Source organism: Grammomys surdaster, unplaced genomic scaffold, assembly GCF_004785775.1.
Source record: "Grammomys surdaster isolate TR1022 unplaced genomic scaffold, NIH_TR_1.0 165, whole genome shotgun sequence".
In the NCBI taxonomy this organism is placed as follows: domain Eukaryota; kingdom Metazoa; phylum Chordata; class Mammalia; order Rodentia; family Muridae; genus Grammomys; species Grammomys surdaster.
In genome coordinates, this window is record NW_021604613.1 from 8733205 (window position 1) to 8749753 (window position 16549).

At 38.1% G+C, this 16549-nt stretch overlaps 1 protein-coding gene across 2 annotated transcripts in view; it reads right to left on the reverse strand.

The window, feature by feature from the left end:
* Pgap1 (post-GPI attachment to proteins 1) overlaps window positions 1-16549 on the reverse strand; it is an 80712-nt gene that overhangs the window by 40495 nt on the left and 23668 nt on the right. For both annotated transcript variants that reach the window (XM_028765586.1, XM_028765587.1), the window contains exons 7-11: window positions 15738-15804; window positions 14560-14665; window positions 13825-13880; window positions 12317-12400; window positions 9381-9427 (exon numbers count right to left, since the gene is read on the reverse strand). In XM_028765586.1, coding sequence (XP_028621419.1) covers window positions 9381-9427; window positions 12317-12400; window positions 13825-13880; window positions 14560-14665; window positions 15738-15804 — 360 coding nt within the window. The remainder of the gene's footprint in view (window positions 1-9380; window positions 9428-12316; window positions 12401-13824; window positions 13881-14559; window positions 14666-15737; window positions 15805-16549) is intronic.

Sequence of the window (16549 nt, forward strand, 5' to 3'; positions counted from 1 at the left end):
TTCTGACTGGTGTGAGGTAGAATCTCAGGGTTGTTTTGATTTGCATTTTCCTAATGACTAAGGATATTGAACATTTCTTTAGGTGCTTCTTGGCCATTAGAGTTTTCTCAGTTGAGAATTCTTTGTTTAGCTCTATACCCCATTTTTTAATAGGGTTATTTGGTTGTCTGGAGTCTAATTTCTTGAGTTCTTTGTATATATTGGATATTAGCCCTCTATCAGATGTAGGATTGGTAAAGATCTTTTCCCAATTTGTTGGTTGCTGTTTTGTCCTATTGACAGTGTCCTTTGCTTTACAGAAGCTTTGCAATTTTATGAGGTCCCATTTGTCAATTCTTGATCTTAGAGCATAAGCCATTGGAGGTTTTTCTTAACAAGCAGTTAGTTAGATATTTAAAAAATTACTAGTGTCATCTCACTCCCTAAACCCCAGAGATACATCGGGGAGCCAGGGACATCCAGGGCACAGCAGCTACCCAAACCCCGCCCCTCTGGAATTCCACTTCCCTTCTGCCCCTGCCTGGTCCTCTGGGCTGGAGCAGACACAGAGTCGGTCTGCTCCTGTCCTGTTGAGAAACTGAATCCTGAGTCATCCAGGAGCCACTGCACTCAGAGCAGCTGGTAAGAACTCCATCTCACTCCCTAAGCCCCAGAGATACATCAGGGAGCCAGGGACATTCAGGGCACAGCAGCTACCCAAACCCCGCCCCTCTGGAATTCCACTTCCCTTCCGCCCTTGCCTGGTCCTTTGGGCTGGAGCAGACACAGAGTTGGTCTGCTTCTGTCCTGTGGAAAAACTGAATCCTGAGTCATCGAGGACCCACTGCACTCAGAGCAGAAGGATTTCCAGATCCAAGAGGTGGCCTGAGTCCCAGGAGTTCTTCCACCCAGGAGATTAGGAGCATAAGACCACAGAGACCTCTGGACTCTGAGGAGCTCTGCAATAAACAAGATAACTGGAAATACAGACTCCAGTTTTACACAGTGAGGGCAGGTACCACTAGAGTTAATCAGATGGCGAAAGGCAAGCGCAAGAACATAAGCAACGGAAACCAAAGTTTCTTGGCATCATCAGTGCCCAGTTCTCCCAATATAGCAAGCCCTGAACACCCCATCACACCTGAAAAGCAGGATTCAGAATTGAAATCACTTCTCATGATGATGATAGAGGAGTATAAGAAGGAATTAAGTAACTCCCTTAAAGAAATACAGGAGAGTACAAGTAAACAGATAGAAGCCCTTAAAGAGGAATCACAGAAATCCCTTAAAGAAATGGAAGAAAACACAAAGAAGGAATTAAACAAAAACATTCAGGATCTGAAACTAGAAATAGAAACAATAAAGAAAGTTCAAAGGGAGACAACCATGGAGATAGAAAACCTAAGAAAGAGATCAGGAGTCACAGACGCAAGCATCACCAACCGAATACAAGAGATAGAAGAGAGAATCTCAAATGCAGAAGATACGGTGGAAAATATTGACACAGTTGTCAAAGAAAATGCAAAATGCAAAAAACTCCTAACTCAAAACATCCAGGAAATCCAGGACACAATGAGAAGACCAAACCTAAGGATAATAGGTATAGATGAGAATGAAGATTCCCAACTTAAAGGGCCAGTAAATATCTTCAACAAAATTATTGAGGAAAACTTCCCTAACCTAAAGAACAAGATGCCCATAAACATACAAGAAGCCTACAGAACACCAAATAGACTAGACCAGAAAAGAAATACCTCCCGTCACATAATAATCAAAACATCGGATGCACAAAACAAAGAAAAAATACTAAAAGCAGTAAGGGAAAAAGGTCAAGTAACTTATAAAGGCAGACCTATAAGAATTACACCAGACTTCTCACCAGAGACTATAAAAGCCAGAAGAGCCTGGACTGACATCATACAGACCCTAAGAGAACACAATTGCCAGCCCAGATTACTATACCCAGCAAAACTCTCAATCACTATAGATGGTGAAACCAAGATATTCCATGACAAAACCAAATTTGCACAATATCTTCCCACAAACCCAGCACTTCAAAGGATAATTGCTGGAAAATGCCAACACAAGGAGGGAAACTACAACCTAGAAAAAGCAAGTAAGTAATCTTCCAACAACCCCAAAAGAAGATACAAACATAACTTTACCTCTAATAACAAAAATAACAGGAAGCAACAATCATTTTTCCTTAATATCTCTTAACATCAATGGTCTCATTTCTCCAATAAAAAGACGCAGACTATCAGACTGGATACACAAACAAGACCCAGAATTTTGCTGCATACAAGAAACGCACCTCAGTGACAAAGACAGACACTACCTCAGAATAAAAGGGTGGAAGACAATTTTTCAAGCCAATGGTCCCAAGAAACAAGCTGGAGTAGCCATTCTAATATCAAATAAAATCAACTTTCATCCAAAATTAATCAAAAAAGATAAGGAAGGACATTTCATACTCATCAAAGGAAAAATCTACCAAGGTGAACTCTCAATTCTGAACATCTATGCTCCAAATGCAAGGGCACCTACATACATAAAAGAAACTTTACTAAAGCTCAAAACACACATTACACCTCACACAATAATAGTGGGGGATTTCAACACCCCACTGTCAGCAATGGACAGATCATGGAAACAGAAACTAAACAGAGACACTTTGAAATTAACAGAAGTTATGAACCAAATGGACTTAACAGACATCTATAGAACATTTCACCCTAAAACAAAAGAATATACCTTTTTCTCAGCACCTCATGGTACCTTCTCCAAAATAGACCATATAATTGGTCACAAAACAAGCCTCTACAGATACAAAAAGATTGAAATAATCCCTTGCATCTTATCAGATCACCACGGACTAAGACTGGTCTTTAATAATGACAAAACCAATGGAAAACCCACGTGCACATGGAAACTGAACAACTCTCTACTCAATGATGACTTGGTCAAGGAAGAAATAAAGAAAGAAATAAAAGACTTTTTAGAATTCAATGAAAATGAGGACACATCATACCAAAACTTGTGGGACTCCATGAAGGCAGTGCTAAGAGGAAAGCTCATAGCTCTAAGTGCCTACAAAAAGAAACTGGAAAGAGCACACACTAACAAGCTGACTGCACAACTAAAAGCTCTAGAACAAAAAGAAGCAAATACACCCAGGAGGAGTAGAAGGCAGGAAATAATCAAACTCAGGGCTGAAATCAACCAAATAGAAACAGAAAGAACAATATAAAATATCAATAAAACCAGGAGTTGGTTCTTTGAGAAAATCAACAAGATAGATAAACCCTTAGCCAGATTAACCAGAGGGCACAGAGACAGTATCCAAATTAATAAAATCAGAACTGAAAAGGGAGACATAACAACAGAAACTGAAGAAATTCAAAAAATCATCAGATCCTACTACAAAGGCCTATACTCAACAAAACTGGAAAACCTGGATGAAATGGACAATTTCCTAGACAGATACCAGGTACCGAAGTTAAACCAGGAGCAGATAAACCATCTAAATAGTCCCATAACCCCTCAGGAAATAGCAGCAGTCATCAAAAGCCTCCCCACTAAAAAAAGCCCAGGACCAGATGGTTTTAGTGCTGAATTCTATCAGACCTTCAAGGAAGACCTAATACCAATTCTCTTCAAACTATTCCACAAAATAGAGACAGAAGGAACACTACCCAATTCGTTCTATGAAGCTACAATTACACTCATACCCAAACCCCACAAGGACCCGACAAAGAAAGAGAACTTCAGACCAATCTCCCTTATGAACATCGATGCAAAAATACTCAATAAAATTCTAGCAAACCGAATCCAAGAACACATCAAAACAATCATCCATCATGATCAAGTAGGTTTTAATCCCAGGAATGCAGGGATGGTTCAATATTCGGAAATCCATCAATGTAATCCACTATATAAACAAACTTAAAGAAAAAAACCACATGATCATCTCACTAGATGCTGAGAAAGCATTTGACAAAATTCAACATCCCTTCATGATAAAAGTCTTGGAAAGATCAGGAATTCAAGGCCCCTACCTAAACATAGTAAAAGCAATTTACAGCAAACCAGTAGCCAACATCAAGCTAAATGGAGAGAAACTTGAAGCAATCCCACTAAGATCAGGGACTAGACAAGGTTGCCCACTCTCCCCCTACCTATTCAATATAGTACTGGAAGTCTTAGCCAGAGCAATTAGACAGCAAAAAGAAGTCAAAGGGATACAAATAGGAAAGGAAGAAGTCAAAATATCGCTATTTGCAGATGATATGATAGTATACTTAAGTGACCCCCAAACTTCCACCAGAGAACTCCTAAACCTGATAAACAACTTCAGCAAAGTGGCTGGTTATAAAATCAACTCAAACAAATCAGTAGCCTTCCTCTACATGAAAGATAAACAGACTGAAAAAGAAATTAGGGAAATGACACCCTTCACAATAGTTGCAAATAATATAAAATACCTTGGTGTGAATCTAACCAAGCAAGTGAAAGACCTGTATGACAAGAACTTCAAGTCTCTGAAGAAAGAAATTGAAGAAGATCTCAGAAGATGGAAAGATCTCCCATGCTCATGGATTGGCAGGATTAATATAATAAAAATGGCCATCTTGCCAAAAGCAATCTACAGATTCAATGCAATCCCCATTAAAATCCCAACTCAATTCTTCACAGAGTTAGAAAAGGAAATTCTCAAATTCATATGGAATAACAAAAAACCCAGGATAGCGAAAACTATTCTCAACAATAAAAGAACTTCTGGAGGAATCACCATCCCTGACCTCAAGCTGTACTACAGAGCAATAGTGATAAAAACTACCTGGTATTGGTACAGAAACAGGCAGGAAGATCAATGGAATGGAATTGAAGACCCAGAAATGAACCCACACTCCTATGGTCACTTGATCTTTGACAAAGGAGCTAAAACTGTCCAGTGGAAAAAGGACAGCATTTTCAACAAATGGTGCTGGTTCAACTGGAGGACAACATGTAGAAGAATGAAAATTGATCCATTCTTATCCCCTTGTACAAAGCTCAAGTCTAAGTGGATAAAGGACCTCCACATAAAACCAGATACACTGAAACTAATAGAAGAGAAGGTGGGGAAAAGCCTCGAATACTTGGGCACAGGGGAAAAGTTCCTGAACAGAACTCCAATGGCATATGCTCTAAGATCGAGAATTGACAAATGGGACTTCATAAAATTGCAAAGTTTCTGTAAGGCAAAGGACACTGTCAATAGGACAAAACGACAACCAACAAATTGGGAAAAGATCTTTACCAATCCTTCATCTGATAGAGGGCTAATATCCAATATATACAAATAACTCAAGAAATTAGACTCCAGACAACCAAATTGCCCTATTAAAAAATGGGGTATAGAGCTTAACAAAGAATTTTCAACAGAAGAAACTCGAATGGCCGAGAAGCATCTAAAGAAATGTTCAGCATCCTTAGTCGTCAGGGAAATGCAAATCAAAACAACCCTGAGATTCCATCTCACACCAGTCAGAATGGCTAAGATTAAAAACTCAGGTGATAGTAGATGCTGGCGAGGGTGTGGAGAAAGAGGAACACTCCTCCATTGTTGGTGGGACTGCAAGATGGTGCAACCACTTTGGAAATCAGTCTGGCGGTTCCTCAGAAAATTGGACATAGCATTACCCGAGGATCCACCTATACCACTCCTAGGCATATACCCAGAAGATGCTCGAACATATAACAAGGACATATGCTCAACTATGTTCATAGCAGCCTTATTTATAATAGCCAGGAGCTGGAAAGAACCCAGATGTCCTTCAACTGAGGAATGGATTCAAAAAATGTGGTATATTTACACAATGGAGTATTACTCAGCTATTAAAAACAATGAATTCGAGAGATTCCTAGGTAAATGGATGGAACTAGAAATTATCATCCTGAGTGAGGTAAGCCAATCACAAAAGAACACACATGGTATTCACTCACTGATTATTGGATATTAGCCTAGAACCTTGAAATGCCCAAGATGCAACTCACAGGCCACATGAAGCCCATAAAGAAGGAAGACCAAGTGAGGGTGATTCGGTCCTTCTTAGAAGGAGCAACAAAATACTCAAGGGAGCAAATATGGAGACAAAGTGAGGGACAGAAACTGAAGGAGGGGCCATCTCAAGACCACTCCACCTGAGTATCTATCCCATGTGCAATCACCAAATGTAGATGCTGATGTGGAAGACAGGAAGTGCATGCTGATAAGAGTCTGATATGGATATCTCCTCAGAGGCCTTCAAGAGTCAGACATATTCAGAGGCAGATGCTCACAACTAGCCATTGAACTGATCATGGGGTTCTCAATAGAGGAGTTAGAGTGAAGAATGAAGGAGCTGAAAGGATTTATGGCACCATGAGGAGAGCAACAATACCAACCAACCACAGCTCCCAGGGTCTAAACCACCAGCCTGGGAGCACTTAGGGGGGGATCCAGGGCTTCAGCTGAATATGTAAAAGTGGAGGGCCCTGCTGGGCATAGGTGGAAGAAGAGAACCTTGACCTCATGAAGGCTGGATGCCCCAGGGGGTGGGAATTTTGAGGGTGGGGAGATGGGAGTGGGAGGGGGTTGATAGAGGTTACATCCACAGAGAAGAAGGAGGAGGGGCGAGGGGATTGGGGGTTCCGAGGGGGTGGTGGGGGATGGGGTAAGGGGACAACATAGGAAATGTAAATAAATCATCCAATAAAAAAAAAAAAAGAAAATTACTAGTGTATAAATTTCCTCGTGTTTTCATTTAAGAAACAATACCAGAACCGGTGAAATGAGTCAGTTGGAAAAAGCACTTCTAGTGCAAGCCTGACAACCTGAACCCGGGGAAAAAAACTCCCACCAGCTGTCCTTTGAACTTCACACATATGCCATCGCAAGTGTACTCATGCATGCACACATATACACATGCATGATGCACTCACACACACATGCAAACACACACAGAGCACATGAATGCACTCAAACACAGGTGTATCCACCCATACATGCTCATATATGCCCAATACATACACATACAATAATTAAAATTTAAAATATAAAAATTACAATCTGAAACAGCAGCATAATACATATATGAGCATACAAAGCATTTCTGGCTATTTGTTGTGGTTCATGTCTGTAATTTCAATACTGGGGAGGCTGATGCAGAATAACAGTGTGAGTTCCAGACTAGTCAAAGCTACACAGTAAATTCCAGAATAGCTTGGGCTAGAGAATGGGACCTTATCTCAAAAATCAAAACAGAAAAAACTATTGTATGTGTATGTGCATATGTGTGCACACATATGTATGTACACATGTATGCATGCATGTGTGTGAATATATATGTATACATACGCATATAACTATTCTGAAAGTTTAATTTCTAAGCATTTGTGCCTTGCCTCAAGTTTTTAGACCTTGTGAAATAGAGAATCAAAAAAAGAAGATATAATGACTCTTGTATTTTTCTTAAATGTGACCAGTTATTCAGACTCAATCATGTACTGGTCTAGAAATCAATCCAATATTGGAAATAACAGCCTTCATTTGGAAGTCTGATTCTGGACATTTTCAGAGACATATTTGGAAGTTAGCTGCAGTTCTCTATGATGTTATGTTTTCAAGAGATAAAGTTGGGGCATCTGGATCTCAAACAAGTGTTACTACATGTGTTAAGGCTCTTTTAATTGTCAAGTTAAAATTACGTTTGTTTCTACTACAGTATTTAATGTAAGTTGCATTGATTGTACATTTTCTAATTGTGTTAGTGTGTTGAAATCTGGCATGTCAGTTACAGAGCTCTATCAACCAGCTTTTGTTTTATTGCTCTGAGTATCTCAGAACCTTGGTCTTTTGAAAAAAATCTTGCAAGTACTGGAAGAAGTGAGTCAGGCTTTAAGCAGAATCAGGAGGGTAGTGAGCTTGATTATTGCTGGTATAACAGTTTTAATTACATTAATTGCTAGCACTACTGTTTCTGCAATTGCTTTGACACAAGAAGTTAAGACAGCTACTTTTGTTAATCATTTAGCAAAAAATGTTACTAACGTGTTGAATATACAAGAGGATTTAGGTAAGTATTTGGAACAACTAATTGATACTCTTTATCCAATTCAAATTATTGGAAGGAGGTTCAGAGTTTAAGAGTAAGAAGCCATCTTGAGTGTCATGCCAAATACCATTGGATTCATGATAGTTCTAAAATTTACAGTGGTAGTCATTATAATTAGGAAAAAGTTTAAAGACATTTGCAGTGTATTTGGCGTATTCTAACACCTCTCTGGATGTTTTAACTTTGCATAGTAAGTTATAAATTTAAAGAATGCTGCTCTGCTGAGCATTGATGTGGCAGATACTGCTGATAAAATTACCCATGGCCTGAGGTCAGTATTTCTATTTTGGTCAAGCTTCAAGATACATAGCTTGATTATGCTAGCCCATTTTGTCCTGGGAATACTTTTATTCCTGCCTATCGTGTTAAAGCTTGTCTTTAACAACATCAACATGTTGGCATCCAAAGTACATGGCTTGAACCTGAAAATGGACCCCCAGACAGAGTTATTAAATTAACTCTGGCTGGCAAGCCAAGGATGGGTAAGATTCTGCACAGAGCCTTACCAACCTAAGACATAAATACATTGCTTTTGATAATGCATATTCCACAACGGGTAAGGAAGGCATTCTTGTCAGCTTAAGACAGGCTGAGTCTTGTTTATGAAATTAAAAAGGAGGAGAGGTGAAGAGCCTTTGGGGCTGCTTGGCAGGAATCTGACATTGGCCAAGGACAAGGAAGTGGGCTTCAGGCAGGAATCTGACATTAGGCCAGAACAAAGAAGTAATTTCAGGCAGGAATCTAAATCTTAGGTTAGAACAAGAAGTAATTTCAGACAGGAATCTAAATTTTAGGCTAGAACAAGGAAGTAGGCTTCAGACATGAAAATGGCTTTGGGCTACGACAGGGAAGTAGGCTCAGATATTTTGGTCATCCTGATAAATCCTTAGAAACAGTGATCATGGGAGTGTTCAAGGAATTTTGTTTAATGCCTTGCTTGTTCTTTGACTATTTGTGTTTATTGTCTTGCTTGTTCCTTGACTATTTGCATCTGTTGTATTGTTAGTCCCTCAACCAAGAACTGACCTTAATACTTGCATGTAATTAAAATGGTATAAAAGCAAAAAGGAGGAGGGGGGTTGGATAGGGGGTTTTTAGGGAGGGGAAATGGGGAAAGGGGATGACATCTGAAATGTAAATAAATAAAATATCCAATAAAAATAAGAAAAACAACATAAGTAAATAAAAGATCACAACATACACAAAAAAAGAGAAAATGAAATGAAAGAAAAAAAATGAATGAACAATCGCTTCAAAGCTTACCACATGGAAGTGCTGTTTATGCAGCCAAAAATCCAACTATTTGTATCCTGTTGGTTAATAACAGAAAACAATGATATAAAACAAGCATTTCCAATACTTTCCTGTTATATATGATAATGTTTACAGAAAAATATATGGACTCATTGATGGTTAGGATCAAGAAAAACATAGTAGCAGTTTATGACTAAGAAACATGCACTAAGAAACGTTCTTAAAAGACACACAGGTCAAGGATAGGCCAAAAGTAGACCAGTAACTTGGATGGCCTAGGTAAGCAGCTAACCTTGAGCAGCAGCATGAGACTGCCCTCAGGGCACTTGCAGAACCTATCATCTGAATAGTTCTAACTGTTAACTTTCAGTTTCATAATGTCCACACTTTAGTTACACATAAAACACCCATAGCCAGGAAGGTAAAAAGAATTAAAAATGAATGCCTTCAATTTAAAAAGTCTGCCTATACTCAGCTTTTTACTTTATTGTCTGCATTTTCATTTACTACCAGGACATAACTTCTGTATTACGAGGAATGTGTTTAGTCTCAAACCCAATACCTCATCAGCACAGAATCAGATGCTACAGGAAGAACGGCTCTAATATTTTTTTATTTTTTTATTTTTAGTATTATTATTATTTTCTTTTTTTTTTTTGGTTTTTCGAGACAGGGTTTCTCTGTGTAGCCCTGGCTGTCCTGGAACTCACTCTATAGACCAGGCTGGCCTCGAACTCAGAAATCCGCCTGCCTCTGCCTCCCAAGTGCTGGGATTAAAGGCGTGTGCTACCACCGCCTGGCTGGCTCTAATATTTTTAAACAAAGCATCCTACATTTAGCTTTGGTTATTAAAAAAAGCACCACCACCTGAGACGTTTATTCCAATTTCTACAGAAGCAAAAGTGATGTCATGAAATATAATTTTTCTTCCTATTTTTATATAGGCTTAAAAGTATTACAATAAAAATTACAAAGCAAAAATTTTAATTCACATATTATTTTATGGTAATTAATACTCACTGCTTAGTTACTCTTCTACTGCTGTGACAAAAGTGACCAAGGCAACTTATAGAAGAAAGCACTTAATTTGGGGTTCATGGCTCCAGAGGGTTAGAGTCCATGACGCTCATGGCATGACCATCATGGCAACAGGCAGGCAGGCATGATGCTGGAGAGTAACTGAGAGCTCACATCTCCATCCAAGCCCAGGCAGAAAGTCTAAGTGGAAATGGTGTGGGCTTTTGAAATCTTGAAGTCTACCCCATGACGTATCTCCTCTAACAAAGCAATCTCTACAAATCCTTCCCAAACAGACCTACCAACTTGGAACTAAGTATTCAAATATATGAGTCTACAGGAACCATTTTAATTTAATCTAACACATCTATAGACATTAAAGAAAACAATCTCCTACTCACTTAAATGGATGATCTGCATTTTGACAAGTATTTTTCTCAATATAATCTTGACCTCCTGCTATGGTATGAGTATGAACCATTCCCCATAGGCTTATGTTTTTGAACACTTGTTTTCCAGCTAACTATGCCATTTTGAGAGGAAGTGGAATCTTTAGGAGGTGAGGCCTACCAGAAAGAAGTGGGATGGTGTGGGGAAGCCACTGGGGGTTATAGTCCCAGTTCTGATCCCAGCTGTGCTTCCCAATTTACTGAGATGCGAGGGGTCCTACCAGCTGCAAGATCTGCTCCATCAACTGCCTCACCTTCCTGCCATGACGGATGGTACCCAGCTCAACCATAAGCAAAAATAAACTCCTCCGTAAGTTGTCTCCTTCAGGTATTTGATCACAGTGAAAATGAATGTAACTAACCCACCTCCTAGTTTGTAATTCAGCATTATATTATTAATGGACTCGCTAGAATATCATCATTCTCAGAACCAACTGCCTATCCTGATTTTAGGTTAAGAGATGCTGATATCTAAGAGAGATAAAAAGCTAGTAATTACACTAAAATGGATTTTTAAAAATCATGACCGCAGTGGCAATCTACCACCTTTTCTTTAAAACTGTTCTCCATATGTTTTTTCAGCTGTTAAAGTCTACACACCAGGTCTGAGTTCTGCATACATGTAATCTCTGCTACTCAAGAGCCTGGGGCTGGAGAGATGGCTCAGCAGTTAAAAACACTGACTGTTCTTCCAGAGGTCCTGAGTTCAATTCCCAGCAACCACATGGTGGCTCACAACCATCTGTAATGAGATCTGATGCCCTCTTCCGGTGTGTCTGAAGACAGCTACAGTGTACTTATATACATTAAATGAATAAATCTTATAAAAAGAAAGAGCCTGGGCAGAATATCGAAAGACCTACCTATATGAGGCAAGAATCAGCCCCACACAAGTAATACAAATAACAAAAACTTAACAGATAAGGAATTAAGTTATGAAAGATGAGACATAATATAAAGAATCCTGAATACTATCCTTACACAGACTAAGCCATTCTAGTCTAGTCTATATAGGACAACTTACTGTATGTGTATTTAGCAGGTATTTGCTTTGAAAGCGTATGCCTGTATTCTAGTCATTCTACTGTCCTACAGAGCATCTGGCCTAAAAAGCACCTGCATTCTAGTATGTGATCACATAGTAAACAAGGTTCATTTCTTAAAACTCTATCAGGACAGCTTTATCAACTATGCTTATCCTTTAAAAACTAACAGAAGTTTAGGATTCAATTCCTCACCCTCAGGACAGTAAATCTAAGGTAGAAGAACAGGGCAAAGACTCAAGTAGAAGTTAAGAGAGCATTATCAGTTATAGGTGAACTGTGCTTAATAGTTTTCAATCAAAACACTGTTCAAAACAAATGTTTCTAAGTGACTCAACTTAATGACAATTAAAGCTAATTCTATTAGACCATCAGTTGAAACTAAGAGAATGAATAACAGCTTTCAAATTTAAATAAGATATGCTGATCTTCTTACCAGCATGGTGCTCTGACAATAGGCATGAGTGAAGACTTTTCTATGATTTGCAAGAGGAAATGCAAAGTAAATCTTATCAGATTCCTAAAAAAGAGAGAAAAGAATTTAAGTACAATGTATGAATAATTTCATCATTCTAAACTCATGGTAACAAGAATAAATAGTTATCACATTATTGCTGTTACTAAGAACCAGCTGGCTAGGACTGGAAGGTAAAGGATAAGGAGGCAGGAGGTTATGACTGCGTCAGTGTCTGTGCATCTGAGTGTGATGATTTACCTATAGTTGCTGTTTTTGTTTTATTTTGTTTTTGTTGTTTTTTTGGTTTTTTTTTGAGACAGGGTTTCATTTTATAGCAATGCCTGGTCCAGAACTTGCCATATAGACGAGGCTGGCCTCAAACTTTCAGCAATCCTCCTGCCTCTGCCTCCCAAGTGCTGGGATTAAAGGTGTGGTGTGCACCACCATGCATGGCTGTGAAAATTGAGCTTTCAATCACTCTGGCTACTGAAAAGGTTGTATAATCAACAACCTAGTAACCATAGCCAGATTCTGGTTCGAAGGTAGTTTCATGAATGAAACAATTCCTTAAATAAATAGCAAACTCACTCATAGTATGGCACTCATCTGGAGAATGGGCATACTAACAGACACAACTAAGTAGCTGTACTGAAAAGATTAAGGAGACAAACTTGGGATGGCTTCAACTTGTCAGGCAAAGATTCGATGAACTCAGTGAGTGCAAACATATTCCTATCCATGAGTTGACAGCAGACACCCTGGGAATGTGAACAAGCTAACTCACTACTCTAACAGCCACAACCAGTACACACACGTACAATACACAAGAACGGAGCTTCCTTTCCTGTGACATTTGTCTTACTTTTGACAAACTTCGTAGATAAGGGGAAATTTTTCTGTGAAGTATTCTAACCAGTAAGTGAAAGAGAGATAGGATGTGATCATTTTTGCGTACTAAATTAATTCATCCAGACATTCCCTGCCAACTGTTCATGTCTCAGGTTAGAGATTCTAGGGGGGGAAAACCTAATAAAAATACAATCCATCAGGCATTTAGATCTAATTACTAAATCATAGGAAAGGTTCGTAAATCATAGGAAAAGTTGGTAAAAGAATATAGTGAATGACCACAGAAATGCAGTCAGCAAAATGAACTAACATGAAATTCCATCACTAAAAAGTGACTAATATTTTGTCAATAATTTTCAAAGAAAATAGGAGTTAAGAATATACTGAAGAGGAATACAGACACATCAGCCAACAGGGATGTATAAGCCTCATTTGGATCCTTAACTAAACAAATTGAACAAAGAAAAACGGTCCAAATTTATGATAAAACAGGTAAATTAACAGATTCAATATTTATTACTAAGGCATTCTTACCAAATCATGGAAAAATTAGATGTTATTTGTTCTTAAAAGTTCCTAACTTTTAAAGATAACTATGAGAATAAGTTTGGACAAAAATACACTTGTAGAATACTTACATTATAAGCCACATAGGACCATCTGGACACTTTCACTGGAACCCACATAGATGTCCCTTAATATGAAGGAAATTAATTTTATTTGCCTCATTTTGTTTCCATATTACAAATTTTCCTTCTTTTTTAAATTCTGATAAATACTTACTAACAATAACAAACAAATGGTCCTATACCAGCTACTTTAAGAGATAAAATCCAGGAATTGACTCTTTGTGCTTAGCAGCAACCAGTGTTCACATCAGGTAAGAATTATAAACCTACTCAGCATCTTTAGCTCAATGGGATTCTCAATAGAATGAAATGAGATTACTTTTTCCATGCAAAACATTTAAATGACAAACACGGTGTATGCTTAAGAGCAAATTTATCAATGAAATAATGTGCTGGTAACTCAAAAGAAGTTTGAAGAGTAAATGACTGAGAAATAAGGATGCTATAAATAATACAGCCTGCGTGACTATCAGGAAAAACAAGGGTATGTAACTCCAAAACTTTTCTATTCATCAAGTTATTTCCAGCACAAAACTTTTATCAGCATCCTACAATTTGCTTTTCTATTTTACTGTTTCAAACCAAAAACTTGTTAGCACCCTGATAGGGAAATCAGTAATAATAAAACCATAATATTTGAAGTATTCCAATTTCCCACTAGTACCAAATACTAACTCTGTACTAATAACAGATTTATCAAAAATAATAATGAAAAGTTCTACTTTAAAGGCTGCTACCACAAACCTGTTAGGTCAGAAATTATGGATGGATTTTCCTCAAACTGTTTAGCTGGGTGTCTTATAAAATGATGATTCAAAACAGACAATTTCTTCTTAGGCTTTTGAGTTATCTAGAAAGAACATCAATATAGTCTAGATCATTTACATCATGACAATTAGATGAAGCATTACTTTGAGTAATAAACACTCAACATTTACTCTCTCTGAGCCAGGCACTGTTCTAAAACAATACACTATTAACTCTAAGCCTCACAAAAACTCTAAAAGGTAGTTATGTACCTGCATTAAAAAAAAAACCACTAAGGCACAGAGAAATAATCTGTTTAAAGTTACTCAACTATTAAAATTCGGGGCTACAATGCTCTGTTGTAATGAAAACATACTATCTCAAACACTAATGTTTTCTCCAGGAGGAAGAATCCAGAGCCTCAGCTCTTAAAACCATTCCAACAGAACAGAGATACTCTGCAAGATGACCTGAGGGAAGACAGTTTAAGATGAATAATAGCAGCTTGTTCCTAATTCACAGAAGACCCTGAAGCTAATGAACACAAGCCTGTTAATTATGCTGAAACGATGCCTACCACAACCCAGTCAGCAGTCGGTAAGAAAGTGACAAAGTAACACACTGTTCTGTACAGGGCATGGTGATTTCTGTGCTCTGTTAACTGAACAACTCGAAACCAGGTTTGAAGAATTGAAATGTGAGATCTCATTACAGAAATGATTCAACCTGGGCAGTACACAGGTAAGTCTCTCGTGAGCGTGAGTTACCGAAAACCTGCATACATTCTGATCTTATTAATATGCTGAAGAAAACTTTACAACATGGTTCAAGAGAACCTAGTTCAAAATACATTACTAAGAAAAATTATTAGTCTGTAATAAATATTTTTCTTAAATTAAAAGATAAAAGCTGGAGAAATATGTATGAAACTCTGAACTGCTCAAAGAGCTAAGGGTAGATTTAAAGGACCCTTTGCTCTTTAGTTTCCTCGCTTCCTAAACTAATGGTGTGCACAGCATACCAGAAGATATGAAGATATTTCCATTTCAGAACTAATCTAAATTGATATAAGGTCCAGGTTTCTCTTAGTATCTATGCTGAAATGAATTAAATCTATTAGTACTAACAAAAGCTTTCACTTTGCTAAAATAAGCTTTCAGTTTAACAATGCATACTTGTTTGGTATCGGCATCAATAAGATCAAAGAACGCTCGAATTGTAGTCAACTGCAATTGTTTACACCTAAAAAATAAAGGAAGCACATAACATTTTCTTAAAACACATATTTTTTTATTTGAAATTGTTACTAGTGTGGCATTTATTTACTAAAGATATGTTAGAAACCATCATACTTTTTTTATTCTTTGAAAATTTCACATCTTGACCATATGTACCCCTTGCTTCTTCCCCAATCCTTGCCTCATCTAAAACTTCACATCTTGACCGTATGTAGCCCTCGCTTCCTCCCCAACCCTTCCCTCATCTCCCACGCCACACCTCCTTTCCAACTTCATGTCCTCCTCTTAAATTTAGTTCACTTTTTAACTCGCTAAATCCAGCTAATCCCACCCATACACGCATGAGTGCGGGGTAATCCAGAGGTAATGAGGACTCTACCACACCAGACCTCACACCACAGTGACTCTCCCTCTCCCACAAGCTGTCAACTGACAGTTTCGATTCAGATATGCACAATTCTATTAGTTAACGGAGTATATTATATTTCCTTAATGCTGTACACTAAAAGGCATTCAACAGATCATTCTTACTAAGTGTTTATATTAAGGATGAAACATATTAAAGCACAGCAAATTAAATCTTTCTGGGTATCTGACAGCAGAGCATGCTTTCTGCCGCCCATGTGACTTCCAGCTACAGGCACTCGATATTTCTGCTTCCCCCTACATGCCTGCACTGTGTGGGGCTTGAAGACACTGTGGCTTGTGCAGGCAGAGGAAGAAAGGATAAAAGAATTTTTTAAAAGATT